Below are 21,899 nucleotides of genomic sequence, written 5' to 3'. Positions count from 1 at the left end.
GAGACCCAGGTTCAGTTCCTTGTTCGCGAAGATCCCATGGAGAAGGAAATAGCAACCCACTCCAGTATTCTTGCCTGGAGAATCCCACGGACGGAGAAGCCTGACGGGCCACAGTCCAGGGGGTTGCAGAGAGTCAGACAGACTGAGAGACTGTCACTCACTCACTCAGGTTCTTGTTACAAGTAATTGTTGAATGAAGTCCTTCCTTCTTGAATAAGTACTGTATTTCTTTTTTCTTCTTATAAATATATTGTTCATTCATTGGTGCGTGTGAGAAAATTTATCTCTGAGGTATTGAGAACTGAAAATTCAGTCTTGAGATTTTGCTTAGGTGATCAATTTCACCAGCATCACTAGATTTTGGTTTATTAATGTCTCTTTACCATTCTTCTGCTGTCTTATATAGTCTTTTTTTAGCATGAGTAATTGGTAAATAATGTCATAGTTCATAGGGTGATGAAATAGTAAATGTATCATCAAGGTATAGAAAAACAAGATGGCTAGAATCTTACATCTTTAACTTGTTAAAGGGTCCAGTGGATCCATACGTTCTCTGGTGGCTCAGTGGTAAAGACTCTTCCTGCAAGAAACCTGGGTTAGATCCCTGGGCTGGGAAGACCCCCTGGAGGAGGGCATAACAACCTGCTCTAGTCTTCTTATCTGGAGAATCCCATCCATGGACAGGAGCCTGGAGGGCTGCAGTCCATAGGGTCGCACAGAGCTGGACATGACTGAAGCGACTAAGCAGCATTTTATTCTGTTATTTAAAAGTAAGTAAATTTTATTTTTTGATATTTTAAAGACTTCCAAGGAAGAATAAAAATCATGAAATGCTCATGAGAAATAGAACTGCTCAAAAAAAACCCCTTAAAAGTCAAATTGGGCCTAATGGACCCTGAGGCTATGCCTAGAAGTGACCAGCAGGTGGGGCTGCATGACTAGAAAAAGTAGTTTGGCTGCCTGCGAAGGTGACTTAAAAGGGAGGAAAAACATACCCTATTTGAAAATTGTGTACTATAGAGGCCAAGGTAAAATTTAAAAAAACATTTTAAAAAATTACATGAAATAAGAAAGGTCTCTTAAGAGATAATTTAGAAAAAATGAAGATAGGAAGGAGACACCGTATTGTGCTGTGTGCGTTTGTCGCTTCCGTCTCTTTGCGACCCCGTGGACTGTGGCCACCAGCCTCCTCTGTCCATGGGATTCTCCAGGCAAGTATGCTGGAGGGGGTTACCATGCCCTCCTCCTGGGGGTTCTTTCCAACCCAGAAACTGAACCCAGGTCTCTTTAAGTCTCCTGCATTGGCAGGTGGGTTATCCACCTGGGATAGTATATTAATATCTTGCCATGTGAAGCCAAAACATTTTGTTACATATTTTACTTAAAAATCACCATGTAAATTCAGGGAGCTGAAATAAATGTTAACAAAATACTTCAATGTATTTTTCCACTAAAATGATAAAAGATACTTTTTTTTTTTACATTTATTTCAGTCTGATACAGATTAAAGGTCCTCCCTTAGACCAATTTTTTTTTTTTTAAACCAGCAAAAGGAGTTTATCTTGGAATAGCAGAGAGTTGCGATTTGGGACAAGCAGACAGTGATGAACCGTAGGCGCACCTTAGAGCGGAGGAGAGGCCGTGCCTTCAAGGAAGGGAGGGCTGGGGAGGGCTGCGGGGCTCCTCCTCGGCAGCGCGCTCTTGCTGGGCCGGGAGGACCCTGTTCTTCCTGAAAGCTCAGCGAGCTGCGGCCAGCAGTACGTGTTCGAGAACTGCCCCTTCGGGGCTTCCTTCGCTTTAATTGCTGTTTCCTTTATTCGTGTTCATACTGCTCTCAGAAGTGCCTCAGTTTAGTTGAAAAAAATTATAAGGATTATAAGGGGTAGTTGTTCGTGGTGTTTCAATATTAAGGCTTCAGTCACTTCTGTTTACATTGTTCCTCTAATATTTAGTAGTACTTCATTTGCTTTAGCTTTAAAAAAAACTTCTCATTTCTACCTTAGAGCAGATTTAAATATGGGTTTTAATGTGCATCTTTCTACCACTTCATCTGTCTGACTTACTAATTATTTATTGTAAGTGTAATTTTCTATTTTTAAACCCAAAATAATCATTAAAAAAATAACTTTTACACATCATATACCTACATAGGAAAATGTTTGCTTTACTGTGACATGAAAGATAACATCAGCCTCTGCATCCCTGGCCAGTCTGAAGGAGCACTGGCCGCCCTGAAGGAGCGCTGGCCGCCCTGAAGGAGCGCTGGTCGCTCCAGAAATAGCTTTTATCCTGCTTTTCCTGTCTTTGTGTTCTTGATAATGCCCTTTAAGTAGATATTCTAGAAAGGACGGTCTAAGTGTCATCAGGTAAATCTCTAAAGCAAGTGGAATGTCTTTGTAATAAAAATGTGAGTAAATAAGATATAATACTTCAAAGCGTAGCCTTTTAAAGTGATTTCACTCTCCAAATACTAGTTTACCCTGAAAAATTGATGATGAAATTCTTGTTAATCCTGAAACGTGATTTAGTTTCTTCTGCAGCATTCAAATAACTACGCGAGAAGAATGGAATAATAGTGAGCACAGCAAAGAAATGTGCACAACTAATATTTATATTCTCTTTTGCTTTTTAGCTAAGCTTACCATGTTGCTGCTGGGAGGGACTGGGGGCGGGAGGAGATGGGGACGACAGAGGATGAGATGGCTGGATGGCATCGCCAACTCGATGGACATGAGTTTGAGTGAATTCCGGGAGTTGGTGATGGACAGGGAGGCCTGGCGTGCTGTGATTCATGGGGTCGTGGAGAGTCGGACACGACTGAGCGACTGAACTGAACATGTTGATAATGGATTCTTTTAAAACTTGATGTTGAAGTTCATCTCCCCTCTTTCCAGGACTTGGCCTCTGTTTTTTTGTCTGAGTTTTCCACATATAAATTCTTATAAAACTCTCATTCATCTTCAGACTTCACTTCAGAATCTGTATTAAAGTAGGTGAAGTAATTCCACATAGCTTTCCTTTCATGTCTTTTTTTAAACTGCAGAGTGAACGTTGTATATTTTTATTCTCTTGTCTTTTAATTTATTTTATTCTCTTTATTCTTTATTTGTTTTATTCTCTTCTGGGTCTGCGAGTCCTGGCTGCATGGGCTGCCGCACATTTGCGTTTTTATCTCTGCGGTCTGATAACGTTGCCGAGGCTTGTTGCAATCTCTGTCTCAGCAGCAGCTGTCCGCCCAGGTTCGCAGTGTGTTTCCTGGTGTAGGATGTTCAAAAGGTTACAGTCTGTAGAATGTTGGATTACGTCTGTGTGGTTTTCTTCTCCCTAGGCTCCGAACTCTTCAATTCTTGATGGTCTGCTAGCTCTCCAGTACCTTTAAATTTATTTATTTTTAAAGTTTTTATTTAAAGAATGTAACCGGAGGATAGTTACAATACTGTGTTGGTTTCTGCCACGCATCAACATGAGTCGGCCATAGCTGCATGTATGTCCCCTTCCTCTGGAACCTTCCTCCCGCATCCCACCCTATCCCACCCCTCTAGGCTGTCACAGAGCCCCGGCTTTGAGCTCCGTGTGTCAGACAGCAAATTCCCACTGGCTATCTAACTTCCACACGGTAGTAGATACGTTTCCATGCTGCTCTCTCCATTAGCCCCACCCTCTTATGGTTTGTCAGGCCTTCTGATTGTTCCTGGTGGGAGCATCGGCATGCCCAAGTTTTCCCATCAAACCGTGGTTAAATTTTAATGTTTTAACTATTTTATTAAAAAAATCTGGCTAGTCAAATATGAATGAAAAAGTAATGCATCTTCACCATAAAAACCACGCAGAGGATAGTGAAAAGCTCCCATGCCTGTGTTCCATCCTTTCCTCTTCGTTCCTGTAGGCAGAGCTGCGGCTTCTCATCTATCTGTGTAAGAATACCTTGAGTACACATGTATGTCTGTGTGTATATCCCTTTTGCTAACATATTTTCAACTTCAGTTCACACTGAGAAGAATAAAGACCATAATAAAAATCTCTGTACCTACAACCCAGGATTTTGAAATGGCAACATTTTACCATATTTCTTTGATGATCTTTCTCTTAAGAAATAAAATGGTGTAATACCATTGAATCCCCATTTTTAAACTCTGTTCTTTTTTTTTTACAGGTCTCCTCTTTCTGTTCAGTTTGATTTTCAGGACTTACCCGCACTGACGCGCTCAGGCCCCTTCTGCACTTTAATTTATACGTGGTCTTCCTTTGACCACTTCTTGCCAACCTCCCACTTAACTTGTTGTTGTGATTTGTTTTGTCTTTTTTTCCATGATGTTAAAATATTGTACCTTAATTCTGGACTTTCCATTTTTCATAAAGTTTCTTTATATTTAAAATATGTGAGACTAAGATTTATTTTGTACCCTTCTCAACTTACAGAAAACTAAAAAATAATTACATGGGGAATGAGTCTTTTATGTCATAATGCTCCAGTGAGGTTTGTTTAGAACATTTTTATGAACATTTTAATGTCCAGGAATTAATTTCTGGACAAGTTTTTTTTTCCCTCTTTTTAGCAAATTGTTAGGTGCTTTCAGAATAGCAGTGTATACTCTTCTGTTTTTCTTCCTTTTTTAGGTCTGCAATATTTTGATAGCACTTTAATCAATTAAGATTTATTGATTGATGTGCTTTGCACTTTCCTAAGCATTATTGATATTAATGAAAATAATTAATGGCCCGCATGGAGGTTAAAATTTAGTTGGAGAGAAATGAATTGGTGATTAGACCACACTGAAGTGCTAACGGTGTGAGGTGAGATTTGGAGTGGATCATAAAGGATGATGCAGATTTGATTTTGGAAACCAGAGACAAGAGGATCTTTGTGAATAATAACTCAGACGCGAACGCGAGATCAGTGACAACTGAAAAGCTTAACCATTTTATAGCTGAGAGTTTATATTTGGGGTAATGGAAAATTAGATAGAATAGAAGGAGATGGTTGTCATCGTCCAGGAAGTTTAGAACTGATGAAGTAGACAATAAGACGTCCATCTCAAGTTCAAGTACATTAGAAGCTTTTAAGGTGTGAAGTGGATTAGAGCACGGAAAAGGGAGATGGTCTGGAGGTTTTTATAGAGCTTTGGAACTTCATCTTAGATGTAGCCTTCAATGAATGCCTGTGCCCTTTGGCCCAGTAATTCCATTTCTAAGATATTCCAAACTGTGTGGTGTGTGAAGGACAGAGAACTGGATCATGGCAACATTTTGAAGTAACTTATTTTTCTTCATGAATTCCTGCTTCCTGGACCTTTTTCCTCCAAATCCCAGTGAGTCCAGGGGATCTTCCTCCAGTCTGACAAAGTGTTTGGCAGTAGTGTTGGTCACTCAGTCATGTCTGACTCTTTGCTATGCCACGGACTGTAGCCCCCAGGCCCCTCTGCCCATGGGATTCTCCAGGGAAGATTATTGGAGTGGGTTGCCATCCCCTTCTCCAGAGGATCTTCCCGACCCAGGGATTGAACCCGGGTCTCCTGCATGGCAGGCAGATTCGTTACCATATGAGCTACAGGGAAGTCCTCACAGAGTGTGTGGGTTCCCATGAGTTGGAAGATCTGGGATTCCTCGAAGTGGGCACGGATGCTTCTTAGTCAGGGGTCTCTACAGAACTCAGAGGAGCTCACAGATGAGTTTCTGTGGTTCCTGAATTTTCTTGAAATCTTGTGTAAGATTTGAATTATGTTTATTTTGAAAACTCTGGAGTGAGTTTCAGATCTTGAAAGATGTCTGTGACCCACCCAAATTAATAACAATGCTTATAGATGACTTTCCTGCAAGTTCCCATCTTACCTCTTTAGAAGCTACTGAAACCAAGTAGAAACAAGACTAGTGATTATGTATTGAGGTATATGAAATTGTCAAAAATTTTTTAGTAGTTTTTGACATACAGAAACATCAGTGTCATATGATCTGACCTAATATATTCTTCAATAACATTTTTACACTTTTATAATGTAAAGGTATGCACTTTAGGAATGTAGATTCTAGTTAAGCAGTTTGTGTTCAATTTTGTGTTTAACTATACTTATTTAAAAATTACTTCTGCAGTATTAGGAGTATTGTTCCTGTGACTTTAAGGTTTTTACTGTGGTAAAACAAGGGTAGGGAAGTGGTAGAAAGAGAAATGAAAGATAGGGAAAGTATATGGTACAGTACCACAGTTGCAAATCGATTCAAATTTTTGACTAACTACTTGCTGGTTAAGCTCTGCCCGGCTCTCTTTGGTAATGAAAGCTGTCAGGCCCTGTGTGGTTCAGGGACAACTGAACCCAGGCCTCCCGCATTTCAGGCAGATTCTTTACCAGCTGAGCCACAAGGGAAGCCCAAGAATTCTGGAGTGGGTAGCCCATCCCTTCTTCAGCAGGTCTTCCTGACCCAGGAATCAAGCTGGGGTCTCCTGCACTGCAGGCGGGTTCTTCCCCAGCTGAGCCACAGCGACACCCCAGGGACACAAGGTGTGGCAATGAACCCACCCCGTCTGTTGCGTCTGCCACGAGCGTGAGAGGGCTGAGTGTGGTAATGCACATCTCTCGTTTGCTCTTTCACTGATTCTGTGGATCTGATCATACTTTTCCTTGTTAGCCAGAGCATTCCATTTCTTCCAGTGACGTATTGTGTGACTGTTTTAAGTGGAGTTTGGTAGTTGCAACTTTGAGTCAAGAAAACCAAATTTAACTATAAAATATTTCTTGGGAGGGTTCAGATAACCAACAAAGATACAGTTTGGCTCAGAGTTTGTTTCTTTCCCTCTTTCTCAATTTTCAATATTCTATTCTTTTATTTTCAGTTAAGCAAAAAAAAAAGCAAAAATATAATTAAAATGAGAAAACATTTTAAACCTAAGCCTTTTTTTTTTCTTTTATAGGTCACTATCTGATACTAAACAGGCCAACATTTTAAGAAAAGCAAGATACTATATAAAACAGAAAAAGTATGATGAAGCAGTAAGTATGCAGGCCTTGTGTGTATAAATAGCTGATCATTCAGGTACGGAGAGGGGCAGGTATGGTGAGAGCAGAGTGAGCCAGCCAGGGAGCTGTCCTGACCCTGGATGGAAGGGCTGAATTTCCGAAGCAGCTGCTTTGGCCCCATGGATAGACTTCTCTAATTTCAGATAATGTTCAGTTCAGTTTAGTCGCTCAGTCGTGTCCGACTCTTTGCGACCCCATGAATACAGCACGCCAGGCCTCCCTGTTCATCACCAGATAATGTTACAGGTGAACTTTTTTAGGTTAATATTGTTAATGAACAATTGCTGTTTTCAGTAAAGAGAAAGTACATCCCAAGCTTATGTCAACTTGCTTATGCATGATATTTTAGAACGTGACATATTTGTACATTTAGAATTAGCTTCACACTATTATAAATTTAATAGTTTATTCTGAAGCTTTGACTTTTCCCAGTTCCTACCCCATTGTCTTTCATAAATTTTCCTCTTTGTTAAATGGTCATGTAAGTTTAAAGTAAAAAAGAATTCAATTTTCATTTCTAAAATTGCCTAAGTAGTACAATGGCATTTCTAATGCTTATTTTCATTATAGTTTTACAATGGCAGGCTGCTGCTGCTGCTGCTGCTAAATCACTTCAGTCGTGTCCGACTCAGTGTGACCCCATAGACGGCAGCCCACCAGGCTCCCCTGTCCCTGGGATTCTCCAGGCAAGAACACTGGAGTGGGTTGCCATTTCCTTCTCCAGTGTGTGAAAGTGAAAAGTAAAAGTGAAGTCGCTCAGTCATGGCCGACCCTTAGTGACCCCACGGACTGCAGCCTACCAGGCTCCTCCATCCATGGGATTTTCTAGGCAAGAGTACTGGAGTGTCTTGCCATTGCCTTCTCCGCAATGGCAGGCTACTCTCCTCTAAAATATTAAGCTGTTTTAATAATGTTTTATAACTGATTGGATTGGGAAGATCCTGTAGTGAAGGGAAAGGCTACCCACTCCAGTATTCTGGCCTGGAGAATTCCATGGACTGTATAGTCCATGGGGTCGCAAAGAGTCAGACACGACTGAGCGACTTTCACTTTCACTTTATAACTGATTTGGGTAATCTAATAATAAGAAAGTAAAAAAAAGTTAATATGGGCCTACTATTAGGGGCATGGCTGTAATAGAGCCATGGCTCTATAGATAGGGCAATGGCTCTATAGAGCCATTTTTTAAAAAAATGATTTTATTTTGTATTGGGTGTAGCCAGTGAGCACTGTTGTGATAGTTTCTGGTGAACAGCGAGGGGACTCAGCCATGCGTGTACGTGTACCCGTTCTCTCCCAAACTCCCCTCCCATCCAGGCTGCCACATAACACTGGGCAGAGTTCCCTGTGCTGTATCGTAGGCCCTTGTTGGTTGTCCATTTTAAATACAGCAGTGTGTCCGTGGCCATCCTAGACTCCCTGATTGTCCCTTCCCTCCTCCCACAGCAACCATAAGTTCTCCCTCTAAGTCTGTGAGTTAAAGAGCCATTTCTTTCGTGTATCCTCTGAAGATAATTTCCACAAAGTGAACCACTTAAAGTCACTACACATCTCATCGATAGTTTGCACTTAAAATATCCTTTGTTATCAAGATTTAAAATTTATTTTATTCAGGATTTTTTCTTATTCATCCCTTGCAAGAAGATCCTTGAACAACCAGAATCTGTTTTTACACTAATTGTAATAATTTTCCTCCCTCTGACACTTGGGTTTTCTTCTTTCCGCGTGACCGTTGTGTTCCCGTTCTCCCTAGGTCTCCCTTTGTCGGCAGCTGATTAACCTCGCCCTGAGAGGCCTGTCCTACTACCACACTTACGACAGGTTCTTCTTGGCTTTCAATGTTGTCCTTGGTTTTGTGGGATGGACCTCTTACGTGTCTCTGTTGATCATCAAGTCTCACCGCAACCTTATGAGAGGCGTTAGTACTGAGGTCAAGGTATGTTCAGAAAAACTGAAGATTCAGACCATGCTGCCAGACCAAAGCACTGAGGAAAGAAACGGAATCTAACCAACTGTAGTGCGTTCACATGGTGCACACGTTGTACTAAGCCAGCTCTCTCATCCGCTTTTGCCGCGGTGGGTCTTTTTTTCTCAGAAATCTCTATTTCTTTAGTGGGAAGAAGAGCGTATCAATAATAATAGTCCTGTAACAGAAGAGAGCTATAAGGATAGCTGTGTAGTTTACATTCACCTATGGCATGAACTGTGTGGACTTACTGTTTATTTTTATATTTATTTAGCATGTTATAGTCAGAGAAGGCAATGGCACCCCATTCCAGTACTCTTGCCTGGAAAATCCCATGGACGGAGGAGCCTGGTGGGCTGCAGTCCATGGGGTTGCTAAGAGTGGAATAAGACTGAGTGGCTTCACTTTCACTTTTCACTTTCATGCACTGGAGAAGAAACAGTTACCCACTCCAGTGTGCTTGCCTGGAGAATCCTAGGGACGGAGGAGCCTGGTGGGCTGCTGTCTATGGGGTCGCACAGAGTCGGACACGACTGAAATGACTTAGCAGCAGCAGCATGTTATAAGCATTCCATATCTTTCTTCAGTATAGGTAATCAGAAAACAGTTTCAGAGCAATATATTTAACTTCATCTGATATTAAGTTTAGGAGCTGGAAAGAAATAAAAGCACTTATTCAAAATGTTCCTTTTAAAGCAATATGCATTTTTTTTGGAACCGTCCTTCCTTTTTTCATCTTTCTAAAATTCTTAAACATGAATTTCCAGAACTTCCTCTATATCCTCATTTTAAGAATCAGTCCCTCATTTATTGTACTTTCAACACAAAACAGAAAAACCCTGTTCTTTAGTAATACTTTATACAACTGAGAAAATATAATAGTACATATATATTTTACTATATTAAAATACTTTACTCTTTTAAAATGTATTACTGTCATTTACCAGGGATAATATGCCACTTCCTTTTTCTTTACTCCATTCTCTAATGATTATTACCTTGTCCAAATCCTCTAAAAAGTAATATATCCGGATGGTGTATTATTGATAATAATAGTCTGCACACATTTCCAACAGTAACTTTTTTCAACTTTATATTTTATTTTTCTATAATGGAAGGAAGAACAGTAGTGTTTATTCCATTTTTATAGTGCTTTAATGCATCTTAAATAATTTAACCCAAGTAATTTTCATTATTTGAATGTATGTGAAATGGGCTAGAATAAAAATAATTTCTTACATGACAGGAAAAGAGACAGAAACAAAGATGTTTTAGTGAAGGGTATATCGAGGCATTCAGCTGGCTATTTGACATTTATTTTGCCACTTTAAGCTTGTAACAGTGCTCGAAGTTTAGGCTGTACAAAAGAGACGAGTTGTTTAAGTAACGTGCACAAGGCCGTTCAGCTAGGATGGGGAGGAAGCGAGGTTTGAGTGCTGAGTAGTAATGCCACATGGCTTTGCTGTCCACTTGAAACTATCACAGCATTGTTAATTGTCTATTCTCCAATATAAAATAAACAGTGTTGAAAAAATTGCCCCAAACTGACCACTACAGTTGAGTTCATTAAAAGTATTTTGAACCCTTTGGTTCTGTTTGCGAAAACATTGATTCTTCTTCAGTGAGAGTTTATAATCTAGTGAAGTGACAGTGTCTAAGTAGTTTGGGTGGAAGAATACGTTGCCAGGAATCGGTAGCATTGACAAAAGGAGGGCCTGGAGAGCAGATGGGGGTGAGGGGGCTGCAGCTGCACAGCCTGGTGCCTGCGGTTGGGGAGCATGGAGGCTTCAGCAGCACGTGGTACCCCGCTCCCTGGAAGGACCGCACGTCACCAAGAAGGGGGCCAGTCGACAGCTGGGAGGGAGGGAGGAAGGAGCTCGCAGCAAACACTGCCTCCTGTCCAGACGTGGGAGCAGACGTGAGACAAGCTAAGTGGTTCAGCCCGTGAGAGAGTGAAAGTGAGTCAAATGGTTTAGCCAAACTGACAGCGAATAGAACAGAACCCCTGAAATTAAATTTTGGTCTGACTCCAACGATGCTGGGAAAAGTTGAGAGCCAGAGGAGAAGTGGGTGGCAGAGGATGAGATGGTCGATGGCATTGCCAACTCAGTTTGAGCCAACTCGGGAGTTTGACACGAGTTTGAGCCAACGCCGGGAGATGGTGAAGGACAGGGAACCTGGTGTGCTACAGTCCACGGGGTCGGACAGAGTTGGACACGACTGAGCGACTGAACAGCACCACCAGAGCTTACGTCACTTCTGCCTGACAGTGTCCCTCAGATTATACAGGTTGTTTCTAATATCACCGTTACAGACAGGTCTGCAGCGAACATTCTCTTTAAAGGTAATTTGCCACAGCTCCTCAGAGTTGAACTCTGCATTTAACTTCCATCTGTTCTCTGCTTGCTAGTTCAGACATCTTTTGCTTTAGAAATAAATACCCTTATTTATCTGCATGCTTTCCTGTTCTCTCATTACTTGGGGAAATCTCAAAAGGTTAACCCCTTAAACCAAGCCCCGTGGTTCCACCTCTGTCTGTCTGGATTAAATTCCTTCTTGGTCAGCACCTCGTGCAGAGTGTGGCAGAGACGGTGTGACTTAAGAACTGCTGGATGGAGGAGTAACCTCAATGCACACAGCATGGTTCGTCGTCCTCAGGTGTTTTTTGGGACCTGGGAAGGCAGGGAGTTAATTGTGATGAGGGAGAAAATGTCTCCCATTCCTGTTTTTAAAATTCTTTCCATTCTTACTTTACTGAACTGACCTCTTTTTGATTTGGTCTCCTACAAGTAGATGTTTATCTGTGATGTCTGCTGCTTTATGTGTCAAAGGCTTGGACAATTATGCGATACTGTGCTGACCCTGGAAGAGCCCTCGAGGGTCTTTTTACGTACTTGTTTATTTTCTTATGATTTTGCTCTTCTCAGAGGGATGTGAGTCCAGCCCCAGTCCCTACAGTGCCTGCCTGCCCGGGCACCTTCCACGTTAGAGGCCCTCCCTGTCCGTCTCTGAGTTCTGCCCCTTATCTCCCTGCCCCCTTGCTCGGGGTCCTCCGTCCTGTCTGGCCTGTGTCTCCGTTTCCAGGGCCGGTCACGGGGTGGGTTTCTCCAGTGACTGCGATCATAGGAGCCGGTGTTTCTTAAGCAGAAGGAGTATTCGGGGCATTTTGGTAAGCTCTTTTCATACCCTCATTTACGCATGACGGAGAAGGCAATGGCAAGCCATTCCAGTACTCTGGCCTAGAAAACCCCATGGATGGAGGAGCCTGGTGGGCTGCAGTCCGTGGGGTCGCTAAGGGTCGGACACGACTGAGTGACTTCACTTTCACTTTTCACTTTCACACATTGGAGAAGGAAATGGCAACCCACTCCAGTGTTCTTGCCTGGAGAATCCCAGGGACGGGGGAGCCTGGTGGGCTTCCGTCTATGGGGTCACACAGCGTTGTACACGACTGAAGTGACTTAGCAGCAGCAGCAGCCTTGATAAATAAATAACGGATTCCATTTTGTAGATGGGATGAAATAAAGTCTCAGAATCTTAAATTTTTTTTTTTTTCCTGCTCATGGTCATACAGTGAGCCGTTGACAGGAGCAGGATTTGAATTCTGATCTGTGTAGCTCCAAACTCTTAATCACAGTGCTGTGCTTCAGCTTCCTTTTTACGCCCCTGCCCTAGTTTATCCTTGCTTCCTTGTTCCCTTTTTGGTGACATTTTAGAGCAGAAGGGAGGAATTAGAAAAGGGGGAAAAACGCTTGCTTTTCCTCCCTAACCTCACCTGCTCCAGAAGGTGATTCGTAATTCTCCCCTTATTCAGCTCAGGCAACAAGGCAAGGGGAAACAGAGCAAACAAACAGCAGAGGCAGGAGAGCAGCGCCTGGCCCTGCAGTCCTGTTCCTTCCTGCCACGCTGTTCTTGGCGTCACAGCTTCCCGTCAGCGCGTTCTTGTCCTTGTCGCTGGCCTTTCTGCCCCCGACGCCGCGTGCCTCATCACGCTGGGCCCAGAGCACCCGCCCGCCTGCCCCGTCCACGCGGCCGTCACTGAGCGGCTCCCTTCCTGCTTGGTGGGTGGGCGGGAGCCAAGATGCGATCCTCCTGTGGTTAAGTGGGGAGAGTGGCGTGCGCCACTTGTCAAGTTGAAGCTGGAACGGATAGAGGCGTTGTTCCCGATGGAGATGAAGTCCCACCATTTACTGTAGGCTTTTGTGTGCTAGGCAGTGAACTAACTCAGTCAGCATCTATAAAATTGTTACTGAGGAGAAATATGCTCAGAGTTCCAGATAAGTTATTTGCAAGCAAACTGTAGGAACATCGTCCCCTTAAGTGGAGAACTGCCTAGCTGCCGCAGTCCCAGGCTACCCGCTATTCTCCGGTGACAGGTTTCCTGTAAAACGCAGTTCTTAGATCAGTCATCTAGTTGTGGAATCACTGAAAGAAAGTAATATGTTTCCTTTACTTCATAAAATGTCTTTTAAGAATCTATCAATGAGCATGAGTTTGGAGTGTTTTCAATGTTTTGTTTGACTTTCAGAACCCAAGCCGTCTCCTGCCATGTACTTTTGTAGCTACTGGCGTTTTTGTCACATTTTTCCTGCTGATTCAAGCCTGTCCCTGGACTTACTACATATATTGTTTGTTGCCATTGCCAATATGGTATGCGGTTCTACAAGAGTGAGTATTGTGTCTTGTGGTCTGGTTTTCACTTCACTGACTATTTAAAAGGCATTAAGTAGCGTGAGTAGATTTCTGTAGCGTAAGTCGTGAAAGAGACTTACAGTACTGTCAAATCTCCCAGCCCTCTGATTTCATGTATAACAGCATAAATGGTGCATATAAACATCCTCTTTTTTTTTTTTTGGCCTCCCCTCACAGCTTGCAGGGTCTTCGTTTCCCAACCAGGGATCAAACCCAGGCCCTCAGCAGTGAAAGCATGGAGTCCTAACCACTGGGCCACCAGGGAATTCCCTAAATATGCTTTTTATTTTACTTTTCCCTTTTGACTTCATCTTTTTTGCCCTGAGGCAGCTTTGGCCTCAGCTCCTTTCTTCATATATCTTTTAGAAGAAAAATCTGGAGTGAACACGAAATAATTAACATGGATTGTTTTATGTCAGGAGTGGCTTACATTTTGAAATCTCATCATCCCAGTTTCCAGTGTATCTTTATCTTTCACGAGGCAATTTGTGTGCTTTTGTTCCTTACATTTTTGCCCCTCCTTTCCCAGCTATCATGTAAACCTAGATGCATGAAAGTTTGTAGTTAAATTCAGTCTAGTAATGTGTTCTTGCAGGGATTAGGGGAGATTATTCCCGTGTGCTGTGGTTCCATCTTTAAGTACTTCCTCACAGGTTGGACTTGAAATGGACTCTCATCGTCGTAGGAAACGTCGAGGCCGAGCTCTCATGCTCTTTAAGACAAAATCTCTGAAGCGCTGGGCTGGCTCGTGTTCACAAGCAGGGAGGGTCGTGGTGTGGACCGTGTTGATTTCTCCGTCTGCACCAGTAGTCTGGCATATAAGCTTAGTCTTGGGCATCCTTTGAGCAAACCAGACCCCAGAAGCAGACCAGGGACTGACAGTTCAGAATAAGGGTATTGTCAGGGTTGGCAAGCATCTTCGAAACAATACAATGTATGTTTCTAATTTCTGTTAACTCCATCTTTGATCACCTCTTCTTCATATCAAAAATAAAAATATTATTTTAAGTATTAACTTTTTCAAATACATGGTAGAAAGACACTGACAAAAGAACAGATTGCTACTTTTCCATTTGAAAGGAATACAGCTGCTGGATACACATTTAAATCAGAATTTTTTTCTAATGTCATTTTTTCTGGTTGAAAACTTTTTAGAATGAGAAGTTTTATCTAAAATTCCCTCCTAAATTATTAAATGTTCTATTTATGAAGAGCACATGTATATTTAAATTTTAAGGGACACTGATTTTGAAAATATGTTGTGTTCTGTATTTATCTTTTTGATAGATTAGATAAAGAAAATAAAACATAAAATTTCACTTTTCTTCTAGAAAAAAACTAAGTGATTTTATTGAATCATCACTGCTGAGAACAAAAGAAACATTCTCCTTTTGACTGGTGTTAGCTTTTCTTCCCTACATGGTACTCTAATTGTTTTGATGACAATGTGTAACCATTGTTTTTAATTAGAAAAAGGTTATAAACCAAATCATACTGACATTTTATAATTGCCTGCTTAATAATGCACCACAAATGCTAAAAAATTTCCCTAGTGATAAAATGTAAAACATACTCAGGTATGTAATACATTTTAAATGGTTGTGAAGTCACATTTAATTAGTGTACAGTAGTGACACCTTCGGAGAAAGAAATGGCAACCCACTCCAGTACTCTTGCCTGGAAAATCCCATGGATGGAGGAGCCTGGTAGGCTACAGTCCATGGGGTCGCTAAGAGTCGGACACGACTGAGCAGCTTCACTTTCACTTTTCACTTTGATGCATTGGAGAAGGAAATAGCAACCCACTCCAGTGTTCTTGCCTTGAAGAATCACAGGGACGGAGGAGCCTGGTGGACTGCCGTCTATGGGGTTGCACAGAGTTGGACACGACTGACGTGACTTAGCAGCAGCAGCAGTGACATCTTAAATTGAGTTTGGAAAAGATTATTTTGCCCAATGAACAAGTGCAATTAAGATTTTCTCTACCTAGATTAAGTTGAAGACAGTTGAGATTTCAATATAAAATTAATTTTAGTGAATTTTAAAAATTTTCTCAGTTTTTATTCATTTGGGTTCATTTATTTTATTTCTGATATTGTATCTGTAATTGCATGTGCCCATGTTTAAACTCTAGAGAAGGAAATGGCAACCCACTCCAGTATTCTTGCCTGGGAAATCACATGGACAGGGGAGCTTGGCAGGCTACAGTCCATGGGGTCACAGAAAGTTGGACACAACTTAGCGACTAAACAACAAAATGTTTAAACTCAGATCAAGTAAGACTCATTTATTGTCATTAATGTTTATAAAAAACAAAGCAAATTATTGTGATCATTATCAACTTAATTCAGAAGTTACATTTTTCCTAATACACTTACAGGTTTCAAAAAAGATGTAGGTGAGTTAAGGCATTGAAACAAATCTGTCAGAAATTATCCTAGTTTTTGAAAGATCTGTGAATCGAAAATTTCCTGATTTCTGTGCACAAGATTTTAATGTTTTGCTATATGAGAACTAATTTTTTATACTCAATATAGTTTATAAATAACCTTTCTATAAATAATCCTGTTACACAGAATCCCAGTTATTCAAGGCTTTGTCACCTTACTGTCGACCTACCCTCCACGACGCTTGCTTGGAAACCTCTTACTCTTTATCCTGGGAGTTGAAGTATTAGTAAGTAATCTACCACTTACATGCTTGCAGGCCTCTTTCATACACGTGTAGATCTCCTTGCAGTGACCTCCTTTCACCTGTCTTCTTTGAATTACGTTCTCAGGTGCTCAGTTTTTTCTACCGCTATATGCTCACAGCCGGACTCGTTGCATTCGCCGCTTGGCCATTTATCACTCCGCTGTGGACTCGAGCAAAGGTATAAGAACTACTCACTTCAATGCTGGGCAGATTCGTAGCAACTTTTTTTGGATATGTGTTTTAACTCTGGGAATTGTTCATTTTTTAAGAGAAGCATAGAATGTGTCCTTATGTAAAGATCCTGATCCTTTTGACAGGAGGACTGAGGTTAACTTAAAGGTGTCAGTGATTCGTGTAGATTTTCATATCAAAGTGAACTCATCTTCTGGTGATTGAAATACTCGAGAAGTGCAGCTGATACATCCTTCTCTGAAGGGCTTCCTAGGTTCCTTTAGCCTCAAATGTCTAAATGCCACCGAGGAGCTGCCCAGAGCAGAGCTCTGGCAGGAGGGGCCACGTTCTGGGGCTCAAATCCGAGGGGTCACCTCCTCTGGTCCAGGGCCCCATCATGGTTTCTCTGGAGAAGTATTTGTTCATGATAGATGATTTTAAAATAGAATTACTCCTGATTTTTGTTTTTTGTTGTTGTTTGTTTTGTGTATGTTTTGCAGAGCTTATTTTTTATGCATTACGTGTATCCCTGAAGACAAATTAGAAGACACAAATAAGCAAAGATTTAGGGAAAAAAACCACCCACAATCCCGTCACCCAGACATTGCACATTGTTAACCCTTCCGGATTTTTTTCCTATGCATTCTTTCTTAAAGAGGAATAAAGGAATCATCCTATACTTCATATTTTACAATTTTTTTTTTCCTGAATCATTATTGTAATTACTCCTGATTTTCCGCCTATAACTGTATAGGTAATTACAATATGCTACAGAAAAATGTTCTCATGTTTCCACTTTGATGCTGCTTTTTGGTGGAGGTAGTGGGAAGACAGACATTTCTTCTTTCTGTTCTGTGAGAGCCCACAAGATGCTCCAGTTAGTGGAATTATTGATCATTTTTTTGTCTTAATCTAACTGCAAAAATGTTTTTACTTCTATCCCTCCTGGGCACAATCATTTAATAGTAGGCCAGCTTTCTTGATGATGTCATCAGCGTATGGTAGACTCTAAACTGAATGAGGCTTCCCAGTGGGCTCAGTGGTAGCGAATCTGCCTGCCAGTGCAGGGGCCACAGCAGATGTGAGTTTGATCCCTGGGTCGGGAAGATCCCCTGGAGGAAGAAAGGGCAACCCACTCCAGTATTCTTTGTTGGGATAATCCCATGGACAGAGGAGCCCTGCAGGCTATGGTGTGGGGTCCCAAAGAGTCAGACACGGCTGAGTGTGCACGAAGAATTGCATGGAGTGCTTGCTTTGAAAGAGTTTAAATCCAGGTTTAAACCCCGGCTCTTTCATAGGTCTGGTTCTGCACACTTTGACGTCTCTGAGCTCAGTATCCTAATCTGAAATACTGTGAATAATATAGCCCACTTCTTGAGGTTATTGTGAGAATTAAAGGAGATAATACCTAAATCATACTTAATAGAGTGCCTCCAACTTAACAGATCCTTCACAGACAGTAGCTACATTACTTTTAGAGTAAACAAATGTGTAAGGCTTTGAATTTTCCTTTTGGTTTCATAGCCATGTAGCCTGTGAAACAATGAAGACAGTTGTTTGTACCATAATGTCTAAAGATAACTTTTTTCTGTATTTTAGAGCATCTCGCTGAGTTGGATTTTCTTCTGTTTGCTCCTGGCCGTGTTCCCACTTATGCCTGTTGTAGGACGAAAGCCAGATATCTTTCTAGTGTATGGACACTATTTTAAACTTACTTTCTTTTGAATACAGTTGTTTTTCTTAATCAACACTATATGAACCACATCTTGGCCATGAGTTTAAAATTATGTGAACAACCTGGAAGTTAAAATATTAATATTAAACCATGAGTCATCATTTTGGCCTGGCTCTGAGAGGCATTGAAACTCCCTGAAGATGCTTCTGGGCCTTCATAAAAAATGAAATTGTGCCAGTGGTAACTTAAATTGCCAACAATTTAAAAAATGTCTAGAAGCTCTTGTATATTGGGGGAATCAGTATATGATTTCACATGAAAAACATGTTCAGTTGCTGGAATTAACAGGTCTAAAAAGCTATTGATGACTGATAAAATCTCTGTCTTTGCCTTTGAGCAAGTCCACATTTTTAATGTCTTAGAAAGATGAAATTCTCTTCTACTTTGAACATAAAGATCTCCACTGGGGAGGGGGAATCTCTGTGTATCTTGACAGCTTTCTCATGTTTAATCACGTGTACTGTGGACATGAGTTTGAGTGAACTCCGGGAGTTGGTGATGGACAGGGAGGTCTGGCGTGCTGTGATTCACGGGGTGGCGGAGAGTCGGACATGACTGAGCGACTGAACTGAACTGTTAGAAAATTCTTTATACCTTACTTGAATTCTCCTTGATGCTCTTATGTTTATTTCCCCTCAGTGTATCCTGAACGAATCTGTAAAATAACTGGTTACCTGTGTTTTTAATTTTAAATTATTATCATATAATCTATTGGCTGTGTGTGTATTTGCTTGGGAAGCTAAAAGATCATTATTTCATTTAACCTTTTACTCTCTTATTTTCTAATCATGTAATCATCTTCATTACTATCTTTTGAACTCTGTGGAAGCAAATTTTTTAGCAGTCTAACTCAGTCTTTAATAGATGAGGGTATTCTTTTTAACTGAAACCACAACAATATTTTTAAAGTATATGTTAATTTTAAAGTATGTGTTATCTATAAATTAATACAATTATTCTCATTTCTGTGAGAATAATAATTATGGACTAAATTAGAAATTATTCTATGAAGTCAGTTTATTTGCAGAGCTCAAAAAATAGTATTGAATTCTAGGACTATTCTCTCTTAGCCATACCTTACTGATTACTAAGCAAAAACATTTTGCAGTTGTTTTAAACTGTAAACAGCATGTGCCAAGATGAGTTCAAGTATTTTGATTTATTTGTTGCTTCCCATTGCTCTGATTCTCTTGTCTCTGTGAAGACCCGTCCCCTCCTTTCATCAGTCTTTCCCTGTCTGTCCTGTTCAAGCACTGTTGACACAGTTGAACAGGACTTAGGCTAAGAGGAAAAGAAATTATAAAAGTAGTCTCCATGTAAATTTGCCACTTACCTATTCTGTTGTGAATTGTGTTTTAAAACAGAGTGGGTGCAGGCTTGCTGGTTCTTCTACTATCCCTGTTTGTTGTAACATCTGTCATAAAAAGAAAAGATAGTTTTATAAATGAAGAGCTGGTGTTACATCTATTACAGGTGGGTTACAGATTTTCAATAGTATATTATATATATGAAATGCTAAAATGTACATTATGGTTGTATTTAATTATCTCCTTCTTAAGATGCCATCATGTTTTTATTACTCAATAAAAAGAGCTGAGAAGAGAGTTTAAGATATTAAATGGAAATACATTCTCTAGAAGGAATAAAGGAAATACATTCTCTAAAATAGCAAAAAGGTCAACAGTAGCTGCCCCTGCCCCCTCGCCACTAAGTGCCTAGAGAGCGGAGGTTAGGGGGGTGTAAGTCAGCTTGGGCCACCTGATGCAGAGAGCTGACTCATCGGAAAAGACCCTGATGCTGGGAAAGACTGAGGGCTGGAGGAGAAGGGACGACAGAGAGTGAGATGGTTGGATGGCATCACTGACTCAATGGACATTGGTGTGGGTAAACTCTGGGAGTTGGTGATGGACAGGGAGGCCTGGTGTGCTGTGGTCCATGGGGTTGCAAAGAGTCGGACACGACTGAGCGACTGAACTGAACTGAACTAAAGAGGTATTGACCAAGAAGCTGAACTGAAAAGGGCTTCTTCTGGTCTGAGATCCTGAGTTGTCCTCTTTGGGGTCAGGAAAGAATAAGTTCTTTGAAGTGAAAGCAGCTGCTGAGTATGTTTATGTGAAGATTAGTCACTTTAAGACTTCAGATGACATGCTAGGAGAAAATAAACTTCACGTTGGTTGGTGGCTTTGGAGTGGTGAAAAGACCTTTGAACTTGATGTTTCCAAATTGAGTTAATTGCCAGCTCTGGTTTGTACTAGATGTGTGATGTTCAATAATAGAGCTTCAGTCTGTCTGTTTTTAATCAGTAGAGACAATATTCAGTAGGGTGGTAAGAGGTTATATGACGTCATATTCTGTAAAATGATTACTGTAGATAAGAGTGGAAGTCACTTTTTTTTTTCCTTTTAAACAATAAAAAATAAGCCACATCTAGAACATTGATTAAAAAGAAAACATATCTGAGTCTTCTCAAAAAATTTACTCAGAGTAAAGCCGGGATAATAGTAGTTCCAAGAACACTCAAAAATTAAAATATACAACACATGAAAGATGTTAACTCATTCTTGGAGAGCAACAGAGAACATATAAAAAAGAGAAATATTTTCGTTAAAGATCCTATCAAGCCATTGAAACATATCTTTTCATTTTATTTGGTACACTGATTGGCTTTACACAAAACCATAGTAGCTTTGACAAAATTCACCTGTAATAATGTATTTTGACAAAGGTGAGTGTTTCTGCATCTCACTCTTAGGAACAAATAATACCATGTTAAAATTCGTATGGACTTTGTTAGAAATGCTCCTAAATGCAAGGTAAATCTGATTAAAAAAAAATTTCCTCTTCCACTAACCTTATTAGTTTGCATTCATTCCTCTATTGTGTACCGTATATATATGTTTGATTTGAAGGTTTGTGTCTTTTCACATTTTAATGTATCTGAAATGAGAATGTGTCTTACAACTGAAAGGATCCTAGGATTGTGTCATAGATTTATTGACAGCATTTCTCCTCCTTAATTCACTGAAAACATGAGTAAATTAAATGTGTCTCCAGGATTTGGTGATCAGGTTGCTAATCTGAACTGTAAGAGAGTTTACTTGGTTCACAACCATAGTTTAGCTCATTTCTTAAACTGGCTGTTAATCCACTAATTCAGGGGTCAGCACACATTTTTCTGAAGAGCTAGATTGTACCTGTTTTAGGCTTGTGGGCCATGTGGAGCCTGTTGTCAGTTTTCAGCTCTACCATTGTAGGGCAAAGGGAGCTATCGACAATAGGTAAGTGAGTGGGAGTGACTATACAACAGTAAGTAAAACAGTATTTCTAAAAGCAAGCCCCAGCCTACAAGCCATAGTTTACCAACTCCACCAGTTTCCATGTACTCCCGAAAGACTTCTCAGCACCAGTGACCCCTCAGGCCACAGCTAGGTACTGAGTGTGTAAGCAGACCTGACCGTGAGTGAGGCCAGAGGTGGAAGACGCTCAGGCGCACACACCAGGCTGCGTGTGCTCCATCTCCTGCGTGCCCATGATCGAAGAAACCTTCAAGACTGTGAACGTATTCCTAAGTAGAAACAGTGTGGTAACGTATGCCAGAATACTCTTGAAAGTGTAAGACGCCTCATTCATG

General features: G+C 40.9%; 1 protein-coding gene across 7 annotated transcripts in view; it reads left to right on the top strand.

Annotated features, from left to right (window-relative positions):
* PIGN (phosphatidylinositol glycan anchor biosynthesis class N) overlaps positions 1-21,899 on the top strand; it is a 102,804-nt gene that overhangs the window by 37,441 nt on the left and 43,464 nt on the right. For 6 of the 7 annotated variants that reach the window (XR_016036695.1, XM_055417479.2, XM_088833421.1 and 3 more), the window contains 7 exons: positions 6,905-6,983; positions 8,764-8,946; positions 13,505-13,644; positions 16,245-16,344; positions 16,448-16,540; positions 18,133-18,224; positions 19,633-19,741. Coding sequence is in view for 6 of the 7 variants with exons in the window: in XM_055417479.2 (XP_055273454.2) it covers positions 6,905-6,983; positions 8,764-8,946; positions 13,505-13,644; positions 16,245-16,344; positions 16,448-16,540; positions 18,133-18,224; positions 19,633-19,741 (796 nt within the window). In the remaining variant the exon portion in view is untranslated. The remainder of the gene's footprint in view (positions 1-6,904; positions 6,984-8,763; positions 8,947-13,504; positions 13,645-16,244; positions 16,345-16,447; positions 16,541-18,132; positions 18,225-19,632; positions 19,742-21,899) is intronic. The other variant, XM_055417478.2, reaches the window with a different exon arrangement.

The sequence above is a fragment of the Moschus berezovskii genome, chromosome 28 (assembly GCF_049115385.1).
Source record: "Moschus berezovskii isolate FMDL1 chromosome 28, NW_MosBer_1.0, whole genome shotgun sequence".
NCBI lineage: Eukaryota > Metazoa > Chordata > Mammalia > Artiodactyla > Moschidae > Moschus > Moschus berezovskii.
Note: the sequence above shows the minus strand (reverse complement) of the source record. Positions and strands in the feature narration are given on the sequence as shown.